Source organism: Pleurodeles waltl, chromosome 8 (genome assembly GCF_031143425.1).
Source record: "Pleurodeles waltl isolate 20211129_DDA chromosome 8, aPleWal1.hap1.20221129, whole genome shotgun sequence".
In the NCBI taxonomy this organism is placed as follows: Eukaryota; Metazoa; Chordata; class Amphibia; order Caudata; family Salamandridae; genus Pleurodeles; species Pleurodeles waltl.
This window is the reverse complement of record NC_090447.1, coordinates 1,546,938,454-1,546,958,878: the sequence shown is the minus strand read 5'-3', so window position 1 is coordinate 1,546,958,878 and position 20,425 is coordinate 1,546,938,454. Positions and strand designations below refer to the sequence as shown.

At 45.2% G+C, this 20,425-nt stretch overlaps 1 protein-coding gene across 10 annotated transcripts in view; it reads right to left on the bottom strand.

Annotated features, from left to right (window-relative positions):
* LOC138248977 (zinc finger protein 773-like) overlaps window positions 1-20,425 on the bottom strand; it is a 302,908-nt gene that overhangs the window by 102,195 nt on the left and 180,288 nt on the right. For all 10 annotated transcript variants that reach the window (XM_069203038.1, XM_069203039.1, XM_069203029.1 and 7 more), the window contains one exon: window positions 8,284-8,385. In XM_069203038.1, coding sequence (XP_069059139.1) covers window positions 8,284-8,385 — 102 coding nt within the window. The remainder of the gene's footprint in view (window positions 1-8,283; window positions 8,386-20,425) is intronic.

The following is a 20,425-nucleotide window of genomic DNA, read 5'->3' as shown; positions in this document are numbered from 1 at the left end:
CTAGTAATGGGCAGGCTGAGAAGTTTCTTTCCTGAACCTTTTCCTGGGGGAGTCCCTGGATCAGATTGAGAACCATTAGCTACTTTTTCTACAGATTGGGCACTTATGGCCTTATCCTGTACTCTAAGCATATTAATTAACAGTTCTAAGGAAGGATTCTTCCCTACACTCAAACCTCTCTCTATGCAGAGACTCCTTGCTCCTTTCCAGCTAAGGTGATCATATGCAAGTTTGGACAATTCAACTTTTTGGCCTGTGCCAGACATTTTTAGAGAGAGTTAAAGTGATAGACAAAGAGAAAAAAGTTTTCAGAACTTTTTGGAAAGACAGAAAAAAACTTTTTAAACTTTTAAGAACTTTTTGAAAGTTTAGAAGTACTTTTCAGCACTTAGAAAAGAGTGAAAAGAGGAAATGCAAAACTTTTTGGCTATGTGTATATACACTGACCTTGTTTTGTATATTTTTCTCTTATGAAAAGTACAATGACAAGAGTGGTAAGTAGTCTCAAAGCACTTATCCCACCACTGCACAACCAATGTAGGAGGCTGGACTGGCTTGTAGTGAGTACCAAGGGGTACTTGCACCTTGCACCAGGCCCAGTTATCCCTTATTAGTGTATAGGGTGTCTAGCAGCTTAGGCTGATAGATAATGGTAGCTTAGCAAAGCAGCTCAGGCTGAACTAGGAGACGTGTGAAGCTACTACAGTACCACTTAGTGTCATATGCACTATATCATAAGAAAACACAATACACAGTTATACTAAAAATAAAGGTACTTTATTTTTATGACAATATGCCAAAGTATCTTAGAGTGTACCCTCAGTGAGAGGATAGGAAATATACACAAGATATATATACACAATAGCAAAAATATGCAGTATAGTCTTAGAAAACAGTGCAAACAATGTATAGTTACAATAGGATGCAATGGGGAAACATAGGGATAGGGGCAACACAAACCATATACTCCAGAAGTGGAATGCGAACCACGAATGGACCCCAAACCTATGTGACCTTGTAGAGGGTCGCTGGGACTATTAGAAAATAGTGAGAGTTAGAAAAATAACCCTCCCCAAGGCCCTGAAAAGTGAGTGCAAAGTGCACTAAAGTTCCCCTAAGGACAAAATAGTCGTGTTAGAGGGAGAATGCAAGGAAAACACAAATCAGCAATGCAACAACGATGGATTCCTGTCTGAGGGTACCTGTGGAACAAGGGGACCAAGTCCAAAAGTCACAAGCAGCTCGGAGATGGGCAGATGCCCAAGAAATGCCAGCGGTTGGTGCAAAGAAGCTCTTACTAGGCTGAAGAACTGTGAATACTGCAGGAACGACAAGGGCTAGAGACTTCCCCTTTGGAGGATGGATCCCCCACGCCTTGGAGAGTCGTGCAGAAGTGTTTTCCCGCCGGATGGACGCCAACAAGCCTTGCTACACGCAAATCGTGCGTTTGGCGTTTTTGGACGCTGCTGGGGCCCAGGAGGGACCAGGAGGTCGCAAATTGGACCTGCAGAGAGAGGGGACGTCGAGCAAGACAAAGAGCCCTCACTGAAGCAGGTAGCACCCGGAGAAGTGCCAGAAACAGGCACTACGAGGATGCGTGAAACGGTGCTCGTCGAAGTTGCACAAAGGAGTCCCACGTCGCCGGAGACCAACTTAGAAAGTCGTGCAATGCAGGTTAGAGTGCCGTGGACGCAGGCTTGGCTGTGCACACAGGATTTCCGCCGGAAGTGCACAGGGGCCGGAGAAGCTTGCAAAGTCGCGGTTCCCAGCAATGCAGCCCAGCGAGGTGAGGCAAGGACTTACCTCCACCAAACTTGGGCTGAAGAGTCACTGGACTGTGGGGGTCACTTGGACGGTGTCGCTGGATTCGAGGGACCTCGCTCGTCGTGCTGAGAGGAGACCCAAGGGACCGGAGATGCAGCTTTTTGGTGCCTGCGGTTGCAGGGGGAAGATTCCGTCGACCCACGGGAGATTTCTTCGGAGCTTCTGGTGCAGAGAGGAGGCAGACTACCCCCACAGCATGCACAAGCAGGAAAACAGTCGAGAAGGCGGCAGGATCAGCGTTACAGAGTTGCAGTAGTCGTCTTTGCTACTATGTTGCAGGTTTGCAGGCTTCCAGCGCGGTCAGCGGTCGATTCCTTATCAGAAGGTGAAGAGGGAGATGCAGAGGAACTCGGCTGAGCTCATGCATTCGTTATCTAAAGTTTCCCCAGAGACAGAGACCCTAAATAGCCAGAAAAGAGGGTTTGGCTACCTAGGAGAGAGGAAAGGCTACTAACACCTGAAGGAGCCTATCAGCAGGAGTCTCTGACGTCACCTGGTGGCACTGGCCACTCAGAGCAGTCCAGTGTGCCAGCAGCACCTCTGTTTCCAAGATGGCAGAGGTCTGGAGCACACTGGAGGAGCTCTGGACACCTCCCAGGGGAGGTGCAGGTCAGGGGAGTGGTCACTCCCCTTTCCTTTGTCCAGTTTCGCGCCAGAGCAGGGGCTAAGGGGTCCCTGAACCGGTGTAGACTGGCTTATGCAGAATTGGGCACATCTGTGCCCAACAAAGCATTTCCAGAGGCTGGGGGAGGCTACTCCTCCCCTGCCTTCACACCATTTTCCAAAGGGAGAGGGTGTCACACCCTCTCTCAGAGGAAGTTCTTTGTTCTGCCATCCTGGGCCAGGCCTGGCTGGACCCCAGGAGGGCAGCTGCCTGTCTGAGGGGTTGGCAGCAGCAGCAGCTGCAGTGAAACCCCAGGAAGGGCAGTTTGGCAGTACCAGGGTCTGTGCTACAGACCACTGGGATCATGGGATTGTGCCAACTATGCCAGGATGGTATAGAGGGGGCAATTCCATGATCATAGACATGTTACATGGCCATATTCGGAGTTACCATGGTGAAGCTACATATAGGTAGTGACCTATATGTAGTGCACGCGTGTAATGGTGTCCCCGCACTCACAAAGTTCAGTGAATTGGCTCTGAACAATGTGGGGGCACCTTGGCTAGTGCCAGGGTGCCCTCACACTAAGTAACTTTGCACCTAACCTTTACCAGGTAAAGGTTAGACATATAGGTGACTTATAAGTTACTTAAGTGCAGTGTAAAATGGCTGTGAAATAACGTGGACGTTATTTCACTCAGGCTGCAGTGGCAGGCCTGTGTAAGAATTGTCAGAGCTCCCTATGGGTGGCAAAAGAAATGCTGCAGCCCATAGGGATCTCCTGGAACCCCAATACCCTGGGTACCTCAGTACCATATACTAGGGAATTATAAGGGTGTTCCAGTAAGCCAATGTAAATTGGTAAAAATGGTCACTAGCCTGTCAGTGACAATTTGGAAGGAAATGAGAGAGCATAACCACTGAGGTTCTGATTAGCAGAGCCTCAGTGAGACAGTTAGTCACTACACAGGTAACACATTCAGGCACACTTATGAGCACTGGGGCCCTGGGTTACCAGGGTCCCAGTGACACATACAACTAAAACAACATATATACAGTGAAAAATGGGGGTAACATGCCAGGCAAGATGGTACTTTCCTACAACAGCCTATTGATGCAATCATGGACAAAGCATCCTCAAAGCCAGAGAAGATTCCATACTGGATTGCTTGTGGAACTAATCGACTCTGAAGAAGTCCATCCTCGTACATCACCCCAAGAGAACAACGGTATCCGGTGGTACAAGCACTTATTTCACAGGCTACTGATGCAATCATGGACAAAGCATCCTCAAAGCAGGAGAAGATTCCATCCTGGATTGCTTGTGAAACTAATCGACTCTGAAGAGGTCCCTCCTCATACATCACCCCAAGAGAACAACATTATCCGGTGGTACAAGCACTTATTTCACAGGCTACTGATGCAATTATTGGCAAAACGTCCTCGAAGCCAGAGAAGATTCCATCCTGGATTCCTTGCGAAACTAATTGACTCTGAAGAGGCCCATCCTCGTACATCACCCCAAGGGAACAACATAATCCGGTGGCACAAGTACTTATTTCACAGGCTACTGATGCAATCATGGACAAAGCATCCACAAAGCCGGAGAAGATTCCATCCTGGATTGCTTGTGAAACTAATCGACTCTGAAGAGGTCCATCCTCATACATCACCCCAAGAGAACAACATTATCCGGTGGTACAAGCACTTGTTTCACAGACTACTGATGTAATTATTGGCAAAACTTCCTCGAAGCCAGAGAAGATTCCATCCTGGATTCCTCGTGAAACTAATTGACTCTGAAGAGGCCCATCCTCGTACATCACCCCCAAGAGAACAACATTATCCGGTGGCATAAGCACTTATTTCACAGGCTACTGATGCAATCATGGACAAAGCATCCACAAAGCCGGAGAAGATTCCATACTGGATTCTTTGTGAAACTAATTGACTCTGAAGAGGCCCATCCTCGTACATCACCCCAAGGGAACAACATTATCCGGTGGTACAAGCACTTATTTCACAGCCTACTGATGCAATCATGGACAAAGCATCCTCAAAGCCAGAGAAGATTACATACTGGATTGCTTGTGGAACTAATCGACTCTGAAGAAGTCCATCCTCGTACATCACCCCAAGAGAACAACGGTATCCGGTGGTACAAGCACTTATTTCACAGGCTACTGATGCAATCATGGACAAAGCATCCTCAAAGCAGGAGAAGATTCCATCCTGGATTGCTTGTGAAACTAATCGACTCTGAATAGGTCCCTCCTCATACATCACCCCAAGAGAACAACATTATCCGGTGGTACAAGCACTTATTTCACAGGCTACTGATGCAATTATTGGCAAAACGTCCTCGAAGCCAGAGAAGATTCCATCCTGGATTCCTTGCGAAACTAATTGACTCTGAAGAGGCCCATCCTCGTACATCACCCCAAGGTAACAACATAATCCGGTGGCACAAGCACTTATTTCACAGGCTACTGATGCAATCATGGACAAAGCATCCACAAAGCCGGAGAAGATTCCATACTGGATTGCTTGTGAAACTAATCGACTCTGAAGAGGTCCATCCTCGTACATAACCCCAAGAGAACAATGGTATCTGGCAGTACAAGCACTTATTTCACAGGCTACTGATGCAATCATGGGCAAAGCATCCTCAAAGCCGGAGAAGTTCCATCCTGGATTGCTTGTAAAACTAATCGACTCTGAAGAGGTCCATCCTCGTACATCACCCCAAGAGAACCACATTATCCGGTGGTACAAGCACTTATTTCACAGGCTACTGATGCAATTATGGGCAAAACGTCCTAGAAGCCGGAGAAGATTCCATACTGGATTGCTTGTAAAACTAACCGACTCTGAAGCGGTCCATCCTCGTACATCACCCCAAGAGAACAACATTATCCGGCGGTACAAGCACTTATTTCACAGGCTACTGATGCAATCATGGGCAAAGAATCCTCAAAGCCGGAGAAGATTCCATACTGGATTCCTTGTGAAACTAATCGACTCTGAAGAGGTCCATCCTCCTACATCACCCCAAGATAACAACGGTATCCAGCAGTACAAGCACTTATTTCACAGGCTACTGATGCAATCATGGACAAAGTATCCTCAAAGCCGGAGAAGATTCCATACTGGATTGCTTGTGAAACTAATCGACCCTGAAGAGGCCCACCCTCGTACATCACCCCAGGATAAACAGAACGCTAACTAAGTGTGTTTGACTTGGCATGTTTACACCGGTATACGCAAGTACCACGGGACAATCTTTGTGAGTATTTACTACTACGTGTAGCATACCCTCTTTGAAGGTGTTGCCGGAGTTTAAACAAATAGAGAACTAGCATTGAACCGCACAGGTCTTGTAGACACAGCGCATGCAATTCAGTGGGCTTACTACCTGCCCACAGCACACCATTAGTTGTTTTCGCTGTCAATCTTGTTTGCAGTCTTTTGATTGCTTAGCTCTCATAGGCTTCCTTTCCTTTTCTGTGTTAGCTCCTTCCTGGAGCATTGACCAAGTATGTGTTCTTCCTCATCTTTTATGCAACACACTATTATTATTATTTTGTGTAATAGACACGTTTCTGTATTACTACTGAATGTGCAATGTGCTTTCCTTTTTCTTCTTGCTTATCTTGCTTCACTGACTCATGCTTTAGTTGCTTACAGTCACAACTGTACAACTCTAAGCCACTGCACCTCCACTTCGTACTACTTCGCAGCACCCCACTAACACTTAGCCATGCTGCTGGCAATATGGCTAAAACACAGTGACAAAGCCAATGGCTCTCACATAGGCTAGATCTATTGGCTTTGACAATGCCTGTTTGCTATATGGATGCTTTTAGGCTGGTTAGTAGTGTAGTTGTTTGGTGACTGGATGACTACGTGGACGGGACATGTTACAATGGACCCGCTGTGTGACCGCGTCTTTAGGCTTGGTGGTTTTTGGGCTGGGGCTGAATTTTCTACTTCACTGCCATTGTGATCGTTATCTATAACAATAAGAACCTGGGGGCTCTGACCAGCATTATGATTTTTTTTTTAAAACATATTTCTGCATTTATGTTTTACTGATATCCTTGTTATATAAGAGAAAGTTTCCTGTAACTGCACTTTACTTGGCTCTGGTGAGGCTGGATTGACAGGGGAGAACTTGCCTATCCTAGCCACCATCTTGCTTTTAGACTGGTCAGCAGTCTAGTTGCTTGGTGAGTGGATGACTGTGTGAATGAGACTCAGAGGCAGCGCTGACAGTGTACCACAGGCGAGCCAGTCTGCATCTGCCCACGTCTCGGGAGTGACCACAGCCAGTCCTAATGCCTCTTGGCTGGGAGAAGGGAGTCCTGCTTCCATAATGGTGAATTGTAGAATGACCTATTCCCAGGAATTTGTGCTATCTCTTAGAGGGGTAAAAGTTACCCTGGCTAGGTATGGTAAGGCTTCTTGGCCCAGGGGCGCCTGGGCAACACCTTAGCATGCAGACTTCTGCGATAAGTGTGGTTTAGTGAATGCAAGTTCTCCACCTAAACATACTATTGAGATACATATTCTCAGCAATAAAATACAAACTTTATTTATCACTGACTCTTGTAATAACAAATTCTTAGGTCCAGATTTAGCATTTGCCTCATTTTGTCTCCTCTGATATATTTACTTGTAACTCTCATATCTATTTAGCTTGGACGGAACATTGCCTTGTCTCTTTTAACATCACTGTTTCAGTTCCTCTATTTAATGGGTCTCCTGTTGGTGCTAAAGGCACTGCAAGATTTCTTCAGCAACGCTGGTTTTGAGGTATTTCTGAGAGCATTACAGGGACATAATTTCCCCTGGGTCAGGGGGCAAGAGTTTCCTCTCCTTTGAAAAGGCGGTGGATGCACACATCCTTTGCATAAACTGGCTGGTCTTCCACACTCCAAATGTGTACCTCGTTGGCAAAGACGGATTTGTCCCTAGTATACATTTGGTATATATCTGAGCTCATGGTGGCAAAGCCAGCATCTAAAAAAGTGTAGCGACTTTGGCGGGCTGTTACGACTCAAAGCTGAGAGGACTTTTAAATGCTATGCTAAAGGAATATAAAAAAAGCAAACTATGTTATATTACCAGCATTTTTATAGCGTGCTAATCACCCGAGCCGACAGAAATGTGCCTATTTCAAAGTTCAGTGGTACAAATGGCCATTTTCTGACTTGCGGTCTTATTGATAGTTGAGCACAGCGATACATTCGCTAACAATTGTTGGATGTCTGGTCCAGTGTTAAGAGCGCCAGTGACATCAATGCATTCTTAATGTGGTAGGCGGCCATCAGTCACTTTTTGGCAAAAGTTCTGCATCTGTAAATAAGGCTTTCGGTCATCAAAACACCATACAGCATTTCTTAACATCCAGCTTACACCCTTCCCACATCTTCTGCATGGAGGCCAACACCAAGCCGGCCAGCTAAGCAAGGAATACCAGCATTAAGGTCCTTACATGCTTATCTTCCACCACGGTGCGAACACAAGCAATTTCCATTAAAAAATATTAAATCCTTCTTATGCAATGTATACCAGAAAACAAGAAACATTTGTGGTGACAATTAAGAGATGCCTATTAGATTACTCTCTAAACCAAAATATGCCCCAAAAGTTAACTGTGCGTCTCAACTGTGAAACTCTGTCCTGGATGTATGGGAGTTATCAGGCCATGATATGCCCTTGTCTTGAGCCTTAAGATAGAAACAAGAAAAGAATGTAATTCAAATTATATGGAAAGAATGCTAGGTGGCTTTTATGTCTGAAAAGTGAGTCTGTGCATCTCAGATTGTATACTGATGAACAATAATACTAACCTGGGGGACCTCCGATGTGTTCTACTGTCATAGAGTCCTTGTCATCCGGGCAACTGGACTCTTCTTCGTCTTTTATGGTTAACGAAATGATGTTGCCCTGCACTGCAATACAAGGCCACAATCAAGGTGTTTTATAACATTCAAGCCCTCTACATGTTTAGTGAGAGATGAGAGCAGACCTGAGCATGTTTATGACAAAGTGACATTATGAACAAGGAGTGTAGGATGAGATCACATGTTGTCCAACACAAGGGTGGACCTGTGACCTCTCTGAGAAGAAGTGAAATTGCATACTATTCATCGCAAGAAACACAACAATTCAAGACCTACCAGTGTCACGGCTGGTGGTGGACTCTGTGTCCTCTTTCCCAAGAATACAAAGCCCTGCCAAGCAGGGCTTATTAAGGTTCGCCAAACCTTAAATAAAAATTATGAACTATAAATCTCATACATACAGCAAAGAGGTGACAAACATCAACACCGCTGCTATTATGAAATGTAAGGAATAGGATTGTGGATAAAGTGATCTTGACACTGAGAGATCCAGCAACCTCCTCACCTTGTATCGTAACTTCATTCTATTGCTCACCCGTTAGGTGTCCACTATAACAAATACAGCTCATACATACATATATATTTCATCCTGACCTTTTAGGAATATTTAGGGTTTCAGACTGAACTACTATGGAGGAATGGGTTTCAGGATTCAGGGACTTCATCCAACATAGAGGAGCAGACTTGTGAACTGATTCAGATATTACATTTCTGAACAATGTCCATTACTTTATGGTGATGCAGGTAAGGCCGCATGGCAGACAGGTGGGTTGTACCTAGAATAGTCTGTGAAACCACTGCAGCCAACCTTGGGCAGAGGCCGTGTTCATACAGCAGGGACTGAACTGCAGCCAGCAGAGATGTGGACAAGTTAGTATAGCGTGGGTTGTTTTTAGCTTTCAAAAAAGAAGAACATTTGACTGATTGAATTTATGATTCAAATGTGTTCTGATTTTACTAAGCAGTATTTCCTTTTACACGTCAATGATGTGCACATTATGAAAGTGTCAGTGTGTGCACTGGACACTAGGATACAGCGTTGGCAGTGACCATTAGTCTTTGACTATCAGTCTTTGCACCTAAAACCTAACGCACAGGCTGCATTAGTCATTGCTCAGACATATGCAGCTGATGAGCATGAGGTTTAGCACTGTTTAGCAGGCTGCATCCTTCCTCATCAGAATGGAAATGAGAAACTGCATTGATTGGGGCTGCACGGTTCCTGTGTCTGGGCTAACCTACATTTTGCTATGAAAGTGTATCAATGTGTAGAGATGCAAAGGGAAGGATCTAAGAGAGGGAACAAGAGAGGCACAGATGAAAAAATAAATATCTTAAACTGCATCACTATTGGATGTACTTTCTATCCCACCGCCCATAGGGGCAAAGAGCTGATCATCTTTCCAATCGTGAATAGTCTCCATCTCTAAATAAATGCTCTGAAGTCTGATGTACTGGAAGTCGTCTAAGATGCTTCTATTCTTGGATTTGAAAATCCAGGAAGTATGAAGTAACAGGGGATGGCACGTGTGACAATGCTGGTGTACACACAAAGTTTGCTGCTGACTTCTCCTATTCCCCGTGTACAAGATATGGGTTTTGTCATTCTGAATCAGTTATCTATGTAGAATTTATTGAATCATTTCCAAGCCATAGGGCCTGATTCAGAGGAGGTGACTCCATCACAAATGTGACGGATATCCCATCCGCCTTATCACGATCACCGCAGGATGTAATGGGACTGTAATACGGCGGAAGCGATATCTGTCACATTTATGACCGAGTATTCCCCTCCGCCAAGCTCTGTGTCAGGCCCATGGCCTCACAGAAATATCATCCAAAAATAAATACAAAAATAAAACACCAAGAAGATATACAAGGAATTAGATAAGGTTTCAGTTAGTTTTATTTCCGAAAATATCCCATAAAACCTCAAATAACAACGGATACAAATCCATTCAGTTCATAAAATGTGCAAAAATAAAAAACCTACAAGATTGTTAAAAACATTAAACCTTCTGTGGTAGGCTGCTATACGAGCGGATCAAGTAGAGTCAGAGAAGGGGTATATGCGTTTTAGGCTTGAAGTTTTATTCTCTGTTTTATTCCCAAGATATTCACTTATTCAATGTTTATAGATATTTGGTAAGCCTCGGGTTTTCTGCTCTTCTCAATTTCTTTCTTTCTTTCTTAGGTTTCCTCTCCCTCTGGTCTATCCCGGTTGTGCAGGATGTGGGCGTCTCTCTCGGATTCCGGGCATGAAGGGAAAAGAAAGGAACAGGTAAGTCCTTCTGCGGGAACGGGCTGTTTATTGTGCTTGTGAGGGAAAGGGTAGCAAGCAGGGTAAGTCCGTGAGGGGGTGGTCAGAGGTGGGGTTTAGGGTTCCTGGTGTCCGTATAGTGGCTGGTTCTCTTCCTTCCCCTTCCCTTGTGACTTATTCACCCTCCCCGTCCTTCCTCCCGCCTCCCTGAAGCCCTTTCCCAGTGCCCGTGATTCCCCGTAACCCTCCTGTCCCTAGGAGGGACCGTACCTTATTAAGCCACGACCCTCTGGGGTCGTGGCAGCATTCTCGTGTCTCCGGCGTCTCTCCTTTCGGCGTTTCCTGCGTTTCTTTACTTCTTCTGCAGTCTGACTCCTGCTTCCTCGATGGGGTTGCTGGTGACTCTGTTCTCCCGGTCGGCGTTTTCTCCGTCTCGTTCTGCTTCTTCGTCGCGTTCTGCCTCTTCCAAGGATCGTTGTCCTTTTTCTCTTCCTCTGCCGGAACCCGGAAGTCGTCGTAGCTGTTACGGCGTGGCGTCCCCTCGTTGCCAGGGGAACGCAACGTTGTCTCCGGGAAGCCTGCCGAGTGATGGCGGATTCAGGGTAAGTAAGACGTGGTCTCCGCGACCCGTCTACAGTCACCTACCCATGATCGGGACTGCTCGAGGACCGAGGAGGACGAAGGAGGAAACTGGGAGAGGTAGTCGGCAGGACCTTGTTGGGAACCAGGGATGTGGCGTACCTGGAACGTAAATGGTTGCAGTTCTAGGAACCATCTCAAGATTCTGGAGTTAGTGTCTTTGTGAGAGGCAAGCCAGGTGAGAGGGGCATGGTCAGTAAATAAAACGAAGGACCTGCCTAAAAGATAATACTGCAAGGAGTCCACAGCCCATTTGATGGCGAGACATTCTTTTTCGATAGTTGGGTAATGGGTCTCTCGCGGAAACAGTTTTCTACTTAGAAAAACCACAGGGTGGTCGAAACCCTCTCCATCGGGCTGGGTGAGTACAGCTCCGAGACCGACGTCCGAAGCATCAGTATATAAGTGAAAACTGTTTGAAAAATCGGGACATTTTAGTATTGGGTCAGTGTTAAGGGAATGTTTTAATCGATCAAAACTACTCTGTTGGGAGTCGGTAAATGGGGCCAGTTTCGTGGGGCTTTGTTTAGTCAGGAGGTCAGTCAGAGGGGCTGCAATGGTAGAATAATTGGGTATAAATCGGCGGTAGTATCCTACTAAGCCGAGGAATGATCGTAGGTCTTTCTTCGTTCTTGGTTTAGCTGCTTGGAGTATGGCCTCAACTTTGCTTTTCTGTGGTTGCAGAGTGCCGCTCCCTATGACATAACCTAGATATGAGACTTCAGTGCTTCCTAGTAAACATTTCTTAGGGTTGGCAGTTAAACCGGCCTCAGTTAAGGCGGAGAAGATTGTATGCAGATGCAATAAGTGATCTTGCCAGGTTTCACTAAAAATGACAATGTCGTCTAGGTAGGCTGTGGTAAAGGTTTGGAAGGGTTTTAAGATTCGATCCATCAGGCGCTGGAAAGTCGTGGGAGCGCCGTGAAGACCAAAAGGTAAAACCGTGAATTGATAAAGACCGGAGGAGGTTGAAAAGGCTGTTTTTTCTTTGGCATCGGGGTGGAGGGGTATCTGCCAATACCCCTTGGTTAAGTCAAGGGTGGATAAGTAACAAGCCTTCCCTAATTTCTCTAAGATGTCATCCACTCTGGGGATAGCGTAGGTGTCGAACTGGGAGATCTCATTAAGTTTGCGAAAATCAATACAAAATCTAATCGATCCGTCTGGTTTAGGAACCAACACTACCGGGGAATTCCAGGGACTGTTAGAAGGTTCAATGACCCCCAACGCTAACATTGTTTCGACTTCGGTTTCAATGATGGGTTTTCGTGCTTCAGGGATGCGATAAGGACGAAGACGTACTACATGTCCTACAGGTGTTTTAATGTGATGATATATCAATGAAGTTTTTCCCAGTATTTCTGAGAAGAAATGGGGATGTTGTTCGATTAGGGTGTATAATTGTTTTTTTTCAGTTTCGGTTAGCTCCTTATTAATACTGGGTTTCTCTTCTGGATGTGTTGTTCCTAAAGGGCATAGATCTAGTTCCCGTTCTTTGGTAGAGGAGACAAAACAACCGACGTCTGTTTGTTCCTCAGTCTCTTCTGAAGGTCTCAATTGTTTTAATAAATTTATATGGTAAATTTGGGTTTTACTCGGGCAGGTATTTATCTCTAATAGGTAAGTAACAGGAGAGACTGCTCTAATAACCCTATAGGGTCCTTGCCATTTAGCAATCAGTTTATGATCAGATGTAGGTTGCATGATGAGGACCTGATCATTGGGGAGAAAAGAACGTATTTTGCTTCCCTTGTCACAGTATGATTTTTGTTGTTTTTGAGCCGTGACTAAATGACTATGGACGTCGTCCCAGAGGGTCTGTAACTGACTTTTGAGTTGGTGGATATAGTCAATCAGGGGTTTCCCTTCTTCCTGTTCTTCCTCCCACGTCTCGGCGGCCATATCCAGGAGACAACGAGGTTGTCTCCCGAAAACCAATTCAAAGGGACTGTGTCCCGTAGAAGACTGTTCGTGGGTTCGTATGGCATACAGGACCAAGGGAAGCTTCTGATCCCAGTTGCGACCGGACTCGTCCACAGTTTTCCGCAGCAGTGTCTTTATAGTGCGGTTATATCGTTCTACCAACCCATCTGTCTGGGGTTGATAGACCGAGGTTCGTAGTTGGGTGATCCCTAATATCTGGCATATCTGTTTCATGAGTTTTGACATAAAGGGTGTACCTTGATCTGTCAGTATTTCCTGGGGAAAACCTATTCGGGAGAACACTGTTATCATGGCTTGTGCTATTGTTTTGGTTGTCATGCTGGAGAGGGGTATGGCTTCGGGGTATCTAGTCGCATAGTCAACTATGACTAAAATGTAAGTATGTCCTTTAGAAGAGGGAAGTAGGGGCCCTACGAGGTCCATACCCACCCGTTTAAAAGGGATATCAATAATGGGTAAAGGGTATAGTGGTGCTTTCCGGGGCATTCCTGGTTCAGTTAATTGACACCTAGGACATTGGGAACAGTATCTGCGTATCTGAGCATACACTCCGGGCCAATAGAATTTTCCCATAAGATATTCTTCTGTTTTTTCCCGACCATAATGACCTCCCCCTGGTTGATTATGGGCTAAAAACAGTACTTGGGCTCGAAATGGTTCAGGGACTACTAATTGTTGCTTGGTTTCTCCTGTAACAGTTATAGTTATTCGGTATAGGAGGTTTTTCTTGACAAGAAAATAGGGACCCACCTCATTGGTGATCTCTGTTTTAGCCGAGCTCCAGGCGTGGGAAAGGGTAGGATCTTCTCTCTGGCTGGTTTGTAAGGAGATGGGCCTGCTGCTAATTTCTGCTACTAGTTTAGGAACTTCCTTCATTTTTCGGGCTTCTTGATATTGTTTTCTCTCAAGTCTTTTCTCATTTCGTGTGAGTTTCTTTCGGTGGGGTGGAACTCCAATGGAGGAATCGAAAAAAGGGGCTTCGGTCCACCACTCGGGAGTCACAGTGGGTCCGCGGACTTGGTCTAATAGGTCATAGAATCGAGTATAATCAGTCCCTATAATGCAGTCCTCGATTAATCGATCCATAACCCCTATCGAAACCATATCCTGAAAGGGACCCCATTCAATTTTAACTATTGTGAGGGGATAACTTCCTTTGTCTCCATGTATACCACAGATGGAGACCCAGCGGTCAGTAACGGAAGTATCAAGATGGATTAGACCCTTCCGGATTACAGATTGGCTGCATCCTGAATCAATTAATGCCGAAATGACCTGTCCATTTATGGTGACAGCGTATCTAAATTTCTCATTCCCTTTTCCTGTACATAGAACTCTACGTCGTGTGACCCCAATTTCCATGGGTTCCGGTCCTTCAGCTTTCCTTGGACATATTCTTGCAATATGGCCCCACTCTCCACAGTGGAAACATTGTGGGGACTGCATAGGGTGATGTTCTACGGGTTTAGGGAACCGGGTTTCTTCTGGGAAATACCTGGGAACTGGTTTTGATGGAGGGGTGGGAGGTTTTTGGAAAGGTCTCGGAGACAAGGGTTTAATTTCTGCGGAACGATAGAAAGCACAAGCCAAATTAATAGCAACCTCAGTGTCCACCTTTGGGTGTTGCCGGATCCAGTTCTTAGTACTAGGGGGCAGGTAATCTAAATACTGTTCTAAAATAATTGTCTTAATGACATCTTCCCGAGTTGTCCCTATGGGTCCCAACCATTTTAGAGCCAAGTCTTTCACCCGGAAGTAGAAGGAGTGAGGGTCTTCGTTCGTACTCCACTTTATTTTTCTAAATTTTAAACGATAATATTCCGTATCATGTCCGACTCGCCCCAGGATACTTTTTTTAATATCTTTGTAAGGGGTAGTACCGTCAGGGTTGGCGGATTGGTATGCAGTCTGTCGGAATCCAGTAAGCAGGGGTGCCACATACTGACCCCAGCGGTCCTCTGGCCATTGAGCAGACGAGGCTACCCTCTCAAAGTTAGTAAAAAACAAGTCTGGGTCTTCCCCCTCCTGGTACTTTTGTAGGACCGAACTGGGAACGTTTGGATGTACCTTACTGGTCGCTATTGTATCGGTTAACTTTTGTAATGCGGTCTCATGTACTAGTTGGTTATTGGCTAAGATTGTAGCCTGACTTTTTAAGGCCGATTGTAAGGCATCCAGGTCTTCCTTGGCCTCTCTTTAGTGTGCTTCCCACACCAACTGCAGATGCCTTTGTCCTTCTGCCAGTTGCTTAATCATGTCCTCAAGGGAAGGGGATTCACTCATGATGAAGCACGCTCGCAAGCCCACCTGGGAATAAATCCCACTTCTGACAACACTGTGGTAGGCTGCTATACAAGCGGATCAAGTAGAGTCAGAGAAGGGGTATATGCGTTTTAGGCTTGAAGTTTTATTCTCTGTTTTATTCACAAGATATTCACTTATTCAATGTTTATAGATATTTGGTAAGCCTCTGGTTTTCTGCTCTTCTCAATTTCTTTCTTTCTTTCTTAGGTTTCCTCTCCCTCTGGTCTATCCCGGTTGTGCAGGATGTGGGCGTCTCTCTCGGATTCCGGGCATGAAGGGAAAAGAAAGGAACAGGTAAGTCCTTCTGCGGGAACGGGCTGTTTATTGTGTGCTCGTGAGGGAAAGGGTAGCAAGCAGGGTAAGTCCGTGAGGGGGTGGTCAGAGGTGGGGTTTAGGGTTCCTGGTGTCCGTATAGTGCCTGGTTCCCTTCCTTCCCCTTCCCTTGTGACTTATTCACCCTCCCCGTCCTTCCTCCCGCCTCCCTGAAGCCCTTTCCCAGTGCCCGTGATTCCCCGTAACCCTCCTGTCCCTAGGAGGGACCGTACCTTATTAAGCCATGACCCTCCGGGGTCGTGGCGGCATTCTCGCGTCTCCGGCGTCTCTCCTTTTGGCGTTTCGCGCGTTTCTTTATGGCGTTCTCTCCGTCTCGTTCTGCTTCTTTGTCGCGTTCTGCCTCTTCCCAGGATCATTGTCCTTTTTCTCTTCCTCTACCGGAACCCGGAAGTCGTCGTAGCTGTTACGGCGTGGCGTCCCCTCGTTGCCAGGGGAACGCAACGTCGTCTCCGGGAAGCCTGCCGAGTAATGGCGGATTCAGGGTAAGTAAGACGTGGTCTCCGCGACCCGTCTACACCTTCAAAGTATAAAAACTTGAGGAAGAAATTATGTGCTTTCTTTCATGCACAGTATAAAAGACTGAAAGACCTTAACTTATCAATCATTTTGTATCCCATTTACAAATTTGTAAAGTCTCCTGGTAATGTCTCAGGTCCAAGGACAGCAAACTTGGAAAATACATTGTCCTTAAATTAACATAGACCTTACAAAAACAAGAAGTTCTCCTCAGATTCAACAGAATCAAACAAGCTGGGTATAGGTTAGTCCTTGGGGTGGAAGTAACATTTAGAGGTAAAGCTTTTTAGTAGGAGTATGCCAAGTCTGAATTTTAAATTCTGGTTCTTCGCACTTGAAGGCAGCGTTCTGTCCAGACAGATCTCGAACTGAGGGGGCAATTTGTGCTCTAAAAGGTGCACCATGATTCCATCATTCCTAATTTCTAGGCTCTGTTTATTCTTCACATACAACCAGAATGTATTTTAAGTTCATTTTGTGACCTCACTCTAACAGTGTCTGGACTACCCACATATCATTCATATCCAAGTTAAAGGGCCATGATTTTTCATATGATTATCAGAGGGTGGCACCTGCTTTGTCTCACAAGCAGTTCCTTTTATTAGTTCCTATAAGCTTTGAGCTCAACTGTTAACCACAAGTACATCTAGAATGTGAGCAAACGCAAGCTGGCAATATCACTCACCCATTTCAATCCCAGAACGAAAATAACTGGGAGCAATGGGGTAGTCAGACAATGACTAAATCATGATTATATGAATCTATTTTAAGAAATTGTAAATGCTGAAATGTTACAGCCCCAAATCTCACCTCTAGAGTGCTGCCCCCAGACACTGAGCAGAAAATATGTGAACCACAGGGGACACAGCTCTAGGTATTGTGAAGTTAAATATTTTCAAAAGACTAGAAGCTTTATACTTAAGTGATATCTGACTTTTTTCAATTTGAGATACCCAACTCAAATTATCACTGATGTTTCCTCATCGGACGTGAGCAAAATCATCTTGATGTAAGCAGATTAGGTGTCTCAGCAAATAATCAGGGGTAACAAGGCAATTTTAAACTTCCTACCCCTCACATGGGGAACAAGACCAAAAGCCACCGGAAAAACAATAAAGGTGACACAAAGGTGTTCACGTCTAAGGGTCACGCATTTTCAATCTAACATAATAAAATGGAACACCTGATCTATTCTGCTTACCCAAGATCTAAATCCAGCTTACAAATCAGAAATCAAATGGTTTTCAGTCGTCCAGCTGTGCATCTTATTAAGGAGGTGCCTGCAAAACAGCTTTTGCATCTTATTTAATAGGTTGATGGGTCTGAAACTGACCAGGGAGTAGTACTTTGTGCCCTTCTTATACATAGGTATATTTCAGCTTCCCTCCATGACCCAAGGATATCAGGTCCTGCCATAATGGGGTTCAACACAAGCTTAATGCCTGGGGCCCATATGTTGGATTCAGATCTATAAAGGTCACCCAAGATTTTTTCTGGCCTTCCCTGGCTTTTAAACTCTGGATTGTGGCAGAAGTACAGTCAGAAGAGTTTGGTTGTTTCTACTTCTAATCCGAACCACTCGGGGAAACATAATGCGACATCTTGAATGAGAGGTATACTACCTCCTAAATCAGAGTGAAGTTCCTCAAAATGCCTTTCCAACATTTCCGGAGGGATTGTGAGCTCAGTCTAATTAGATGCATGCCGACTACCACGAGCAATTATATGCCATACAAAAGACTATCCTTTCAGGATACAGTGTCCGCCATGTCCACCTTGTTAGACTCATCCCATTTCTGTCCACTACTGCCAATAGTCTGCTGTCGGAAGCTGGCTACCTATGTGGTGTACCAATGCAGCGGTACACTATGCAGATAGTACAGACCCCCCTTATTGGTTGATAGAGGATTAAAGTAATAACCCTATATGCTCTCTTTTGTGGTTGTGTCGGTGAGCAGTTAGGCTTATCAGAGGGTAGTGCTAAGCATGTGTTGAACACACAGAGTCAATAAATGAGACACACACTCAAAGAAGAAACTCAACACCAATTTTAGAAAAATAAAACACTTTTATGTTATGTTTTGATGCCAAGAAATCTTCGAAATAAGGTAAGTACTGTTGTAGAGTTTTTGATCACAGTGAGGTAAGTGAAATACACCAGTATTGCCACCCTGCCGGGGACAAAAACTGCTGTGTGAACTGTTTGCAGGTCAAACTAGGTTGATCTTTTTTCAGGAGATATGCCTCTGCCCCAGTCTTCTCTATAAAATATTACAGTGCAAGTCTCTTTTGAGGCAATTTAGTCCCCAGTCACTAAGAGTATTGATCTTCAGCACAGCTTTCAAGGCACTTTGCATGTTAGGTGTTTCTGTACGCTCTCTCCCTCCCCTTAACATAATATCAAACAGAACCCTATAATAGTAAGTGGCGTTAGCCATTTTCATTTAAGACAAAAGTAGAAAATATCTGAGGGTCGCCTGCTGCTCATCCGTGGCGGACGTCAGGTTTATCAGTCGCATGCTGAGGAATCCAGGACTCTCCTCTGCCCACAGTCACCTCCTCCAAGTCCCCTGTGACATTTTACTTGCTGCAGGTAGGGCTTCTATCTGCAGCCGAATGGGTACTCTCTTCCTCCTGAGGGGATGCTCCTATGTCGTTTTTAAGTCTGCTCACTTCTTCAATTGTGTCTTTTGTAGTTTGTGAAGCATTTCTTACTCAGATGTTTGACCAGTGTCCATTCTCTCTCTGCCCAGACTCTATTTACTGATGGCGAGCGTTGTTGTGGCTGAGTGCCTTCCTCATGTACTCGCAATATCTATTTTGCCTCCTCCAAGTAAAAAGTTTGATTTTTTTTGCAAGTTCCAGGTGAAAAGTAAACAAAAAAGATGACACCATTGGTACAGTATTTTGTGAGCCCGAAGGTGCTCCATGATGAGCTTGAATTCTCACAGTCTCCGAAGTGTGCCACTCACTACATTTTGGAAAACTAAAAGGTTCATTACCATTGTACTGAACTGGATTTGCCATCTTAAGTTGTTTCCATTATTTCCTTATTTTCATTGAAGAAATGGATCTGGGCAATAAGACCTGGCAAGGCCTCTTTGCAATTGTCCACTGCTGCCTCTTCGTGCGCTCTGTCTTTTCTAACTGGAAGATCCTTTGGCAATCCCTAGTGAAGTGCAGCACTGCTTGGGCATCAGACCCCTCTGCACCCCTTGGAAAACGTCTAATTCCTACATTATTCCATCTACACCTACTTTCTATGACTTCCTGTTCCAGGGACATCTCTTCGTATTGTTCTTCCCACGTTACCAATTAAATCCTCACTAGGTGGAGTTGCTCAGTTCAGCCATCAATTGTCTGTCCAGTTCTTGAACATCCTTTGTATACCTTTGAGGTATTCTTTCAGGATTGGTCACCGCCACTTCCTATTTAATTTCCTGCAGGAATTGTTGGAAGAATTATTGTGATATGGCCGGGATTAGCTAATGTTCCAGGGCGCCTCTGCCCAGGTCTTGTACTTTGTCAGCTTTACTGGTGTCTTTCATCTATTCTAAAGCATTTCTTTGATCAAGGCATCACGGCTCAGTTTATTTGTAATCATTGTGTACAGGATGTTGGTGTCTGTTTCTGGCCTCACTGATGATCATTGCTTTCCTTCAAGTTTGTGGTCTTCTGTTAGTTAGTGCTGTGTGAACTCACTATTAGATCAGCTGGTGCTCCCTCCCCATCATTAGTTCACTCATGTTGCTGAGCCACCTGCACTCCTTTGGGGGGGATCCAGACAAAGTCGCCACCACCCCAGTACCTGATGTACTAGCACGTACATGTCAGGGGCACATCAGACAAGCAAGGCCCTTACTCGCTCTCCTCTCTCATTCCAAACAGAATCCAGCTGATTTTCGGTGCTTGGTATGTATGTTGTGGGATAGCTAGAAAGGTCTGGAGTGGTTTGAGGGCCTCAAGAACAACACTCATCAGAGGAAGGCCTCCATGACGACTATGGTGCTTTGTGCAAGCACTGGAAACCTTGTGCGCACAACGAGATAAACAAACGACAACACTTTTATGTTCTGTCTTGATGCCAACAAA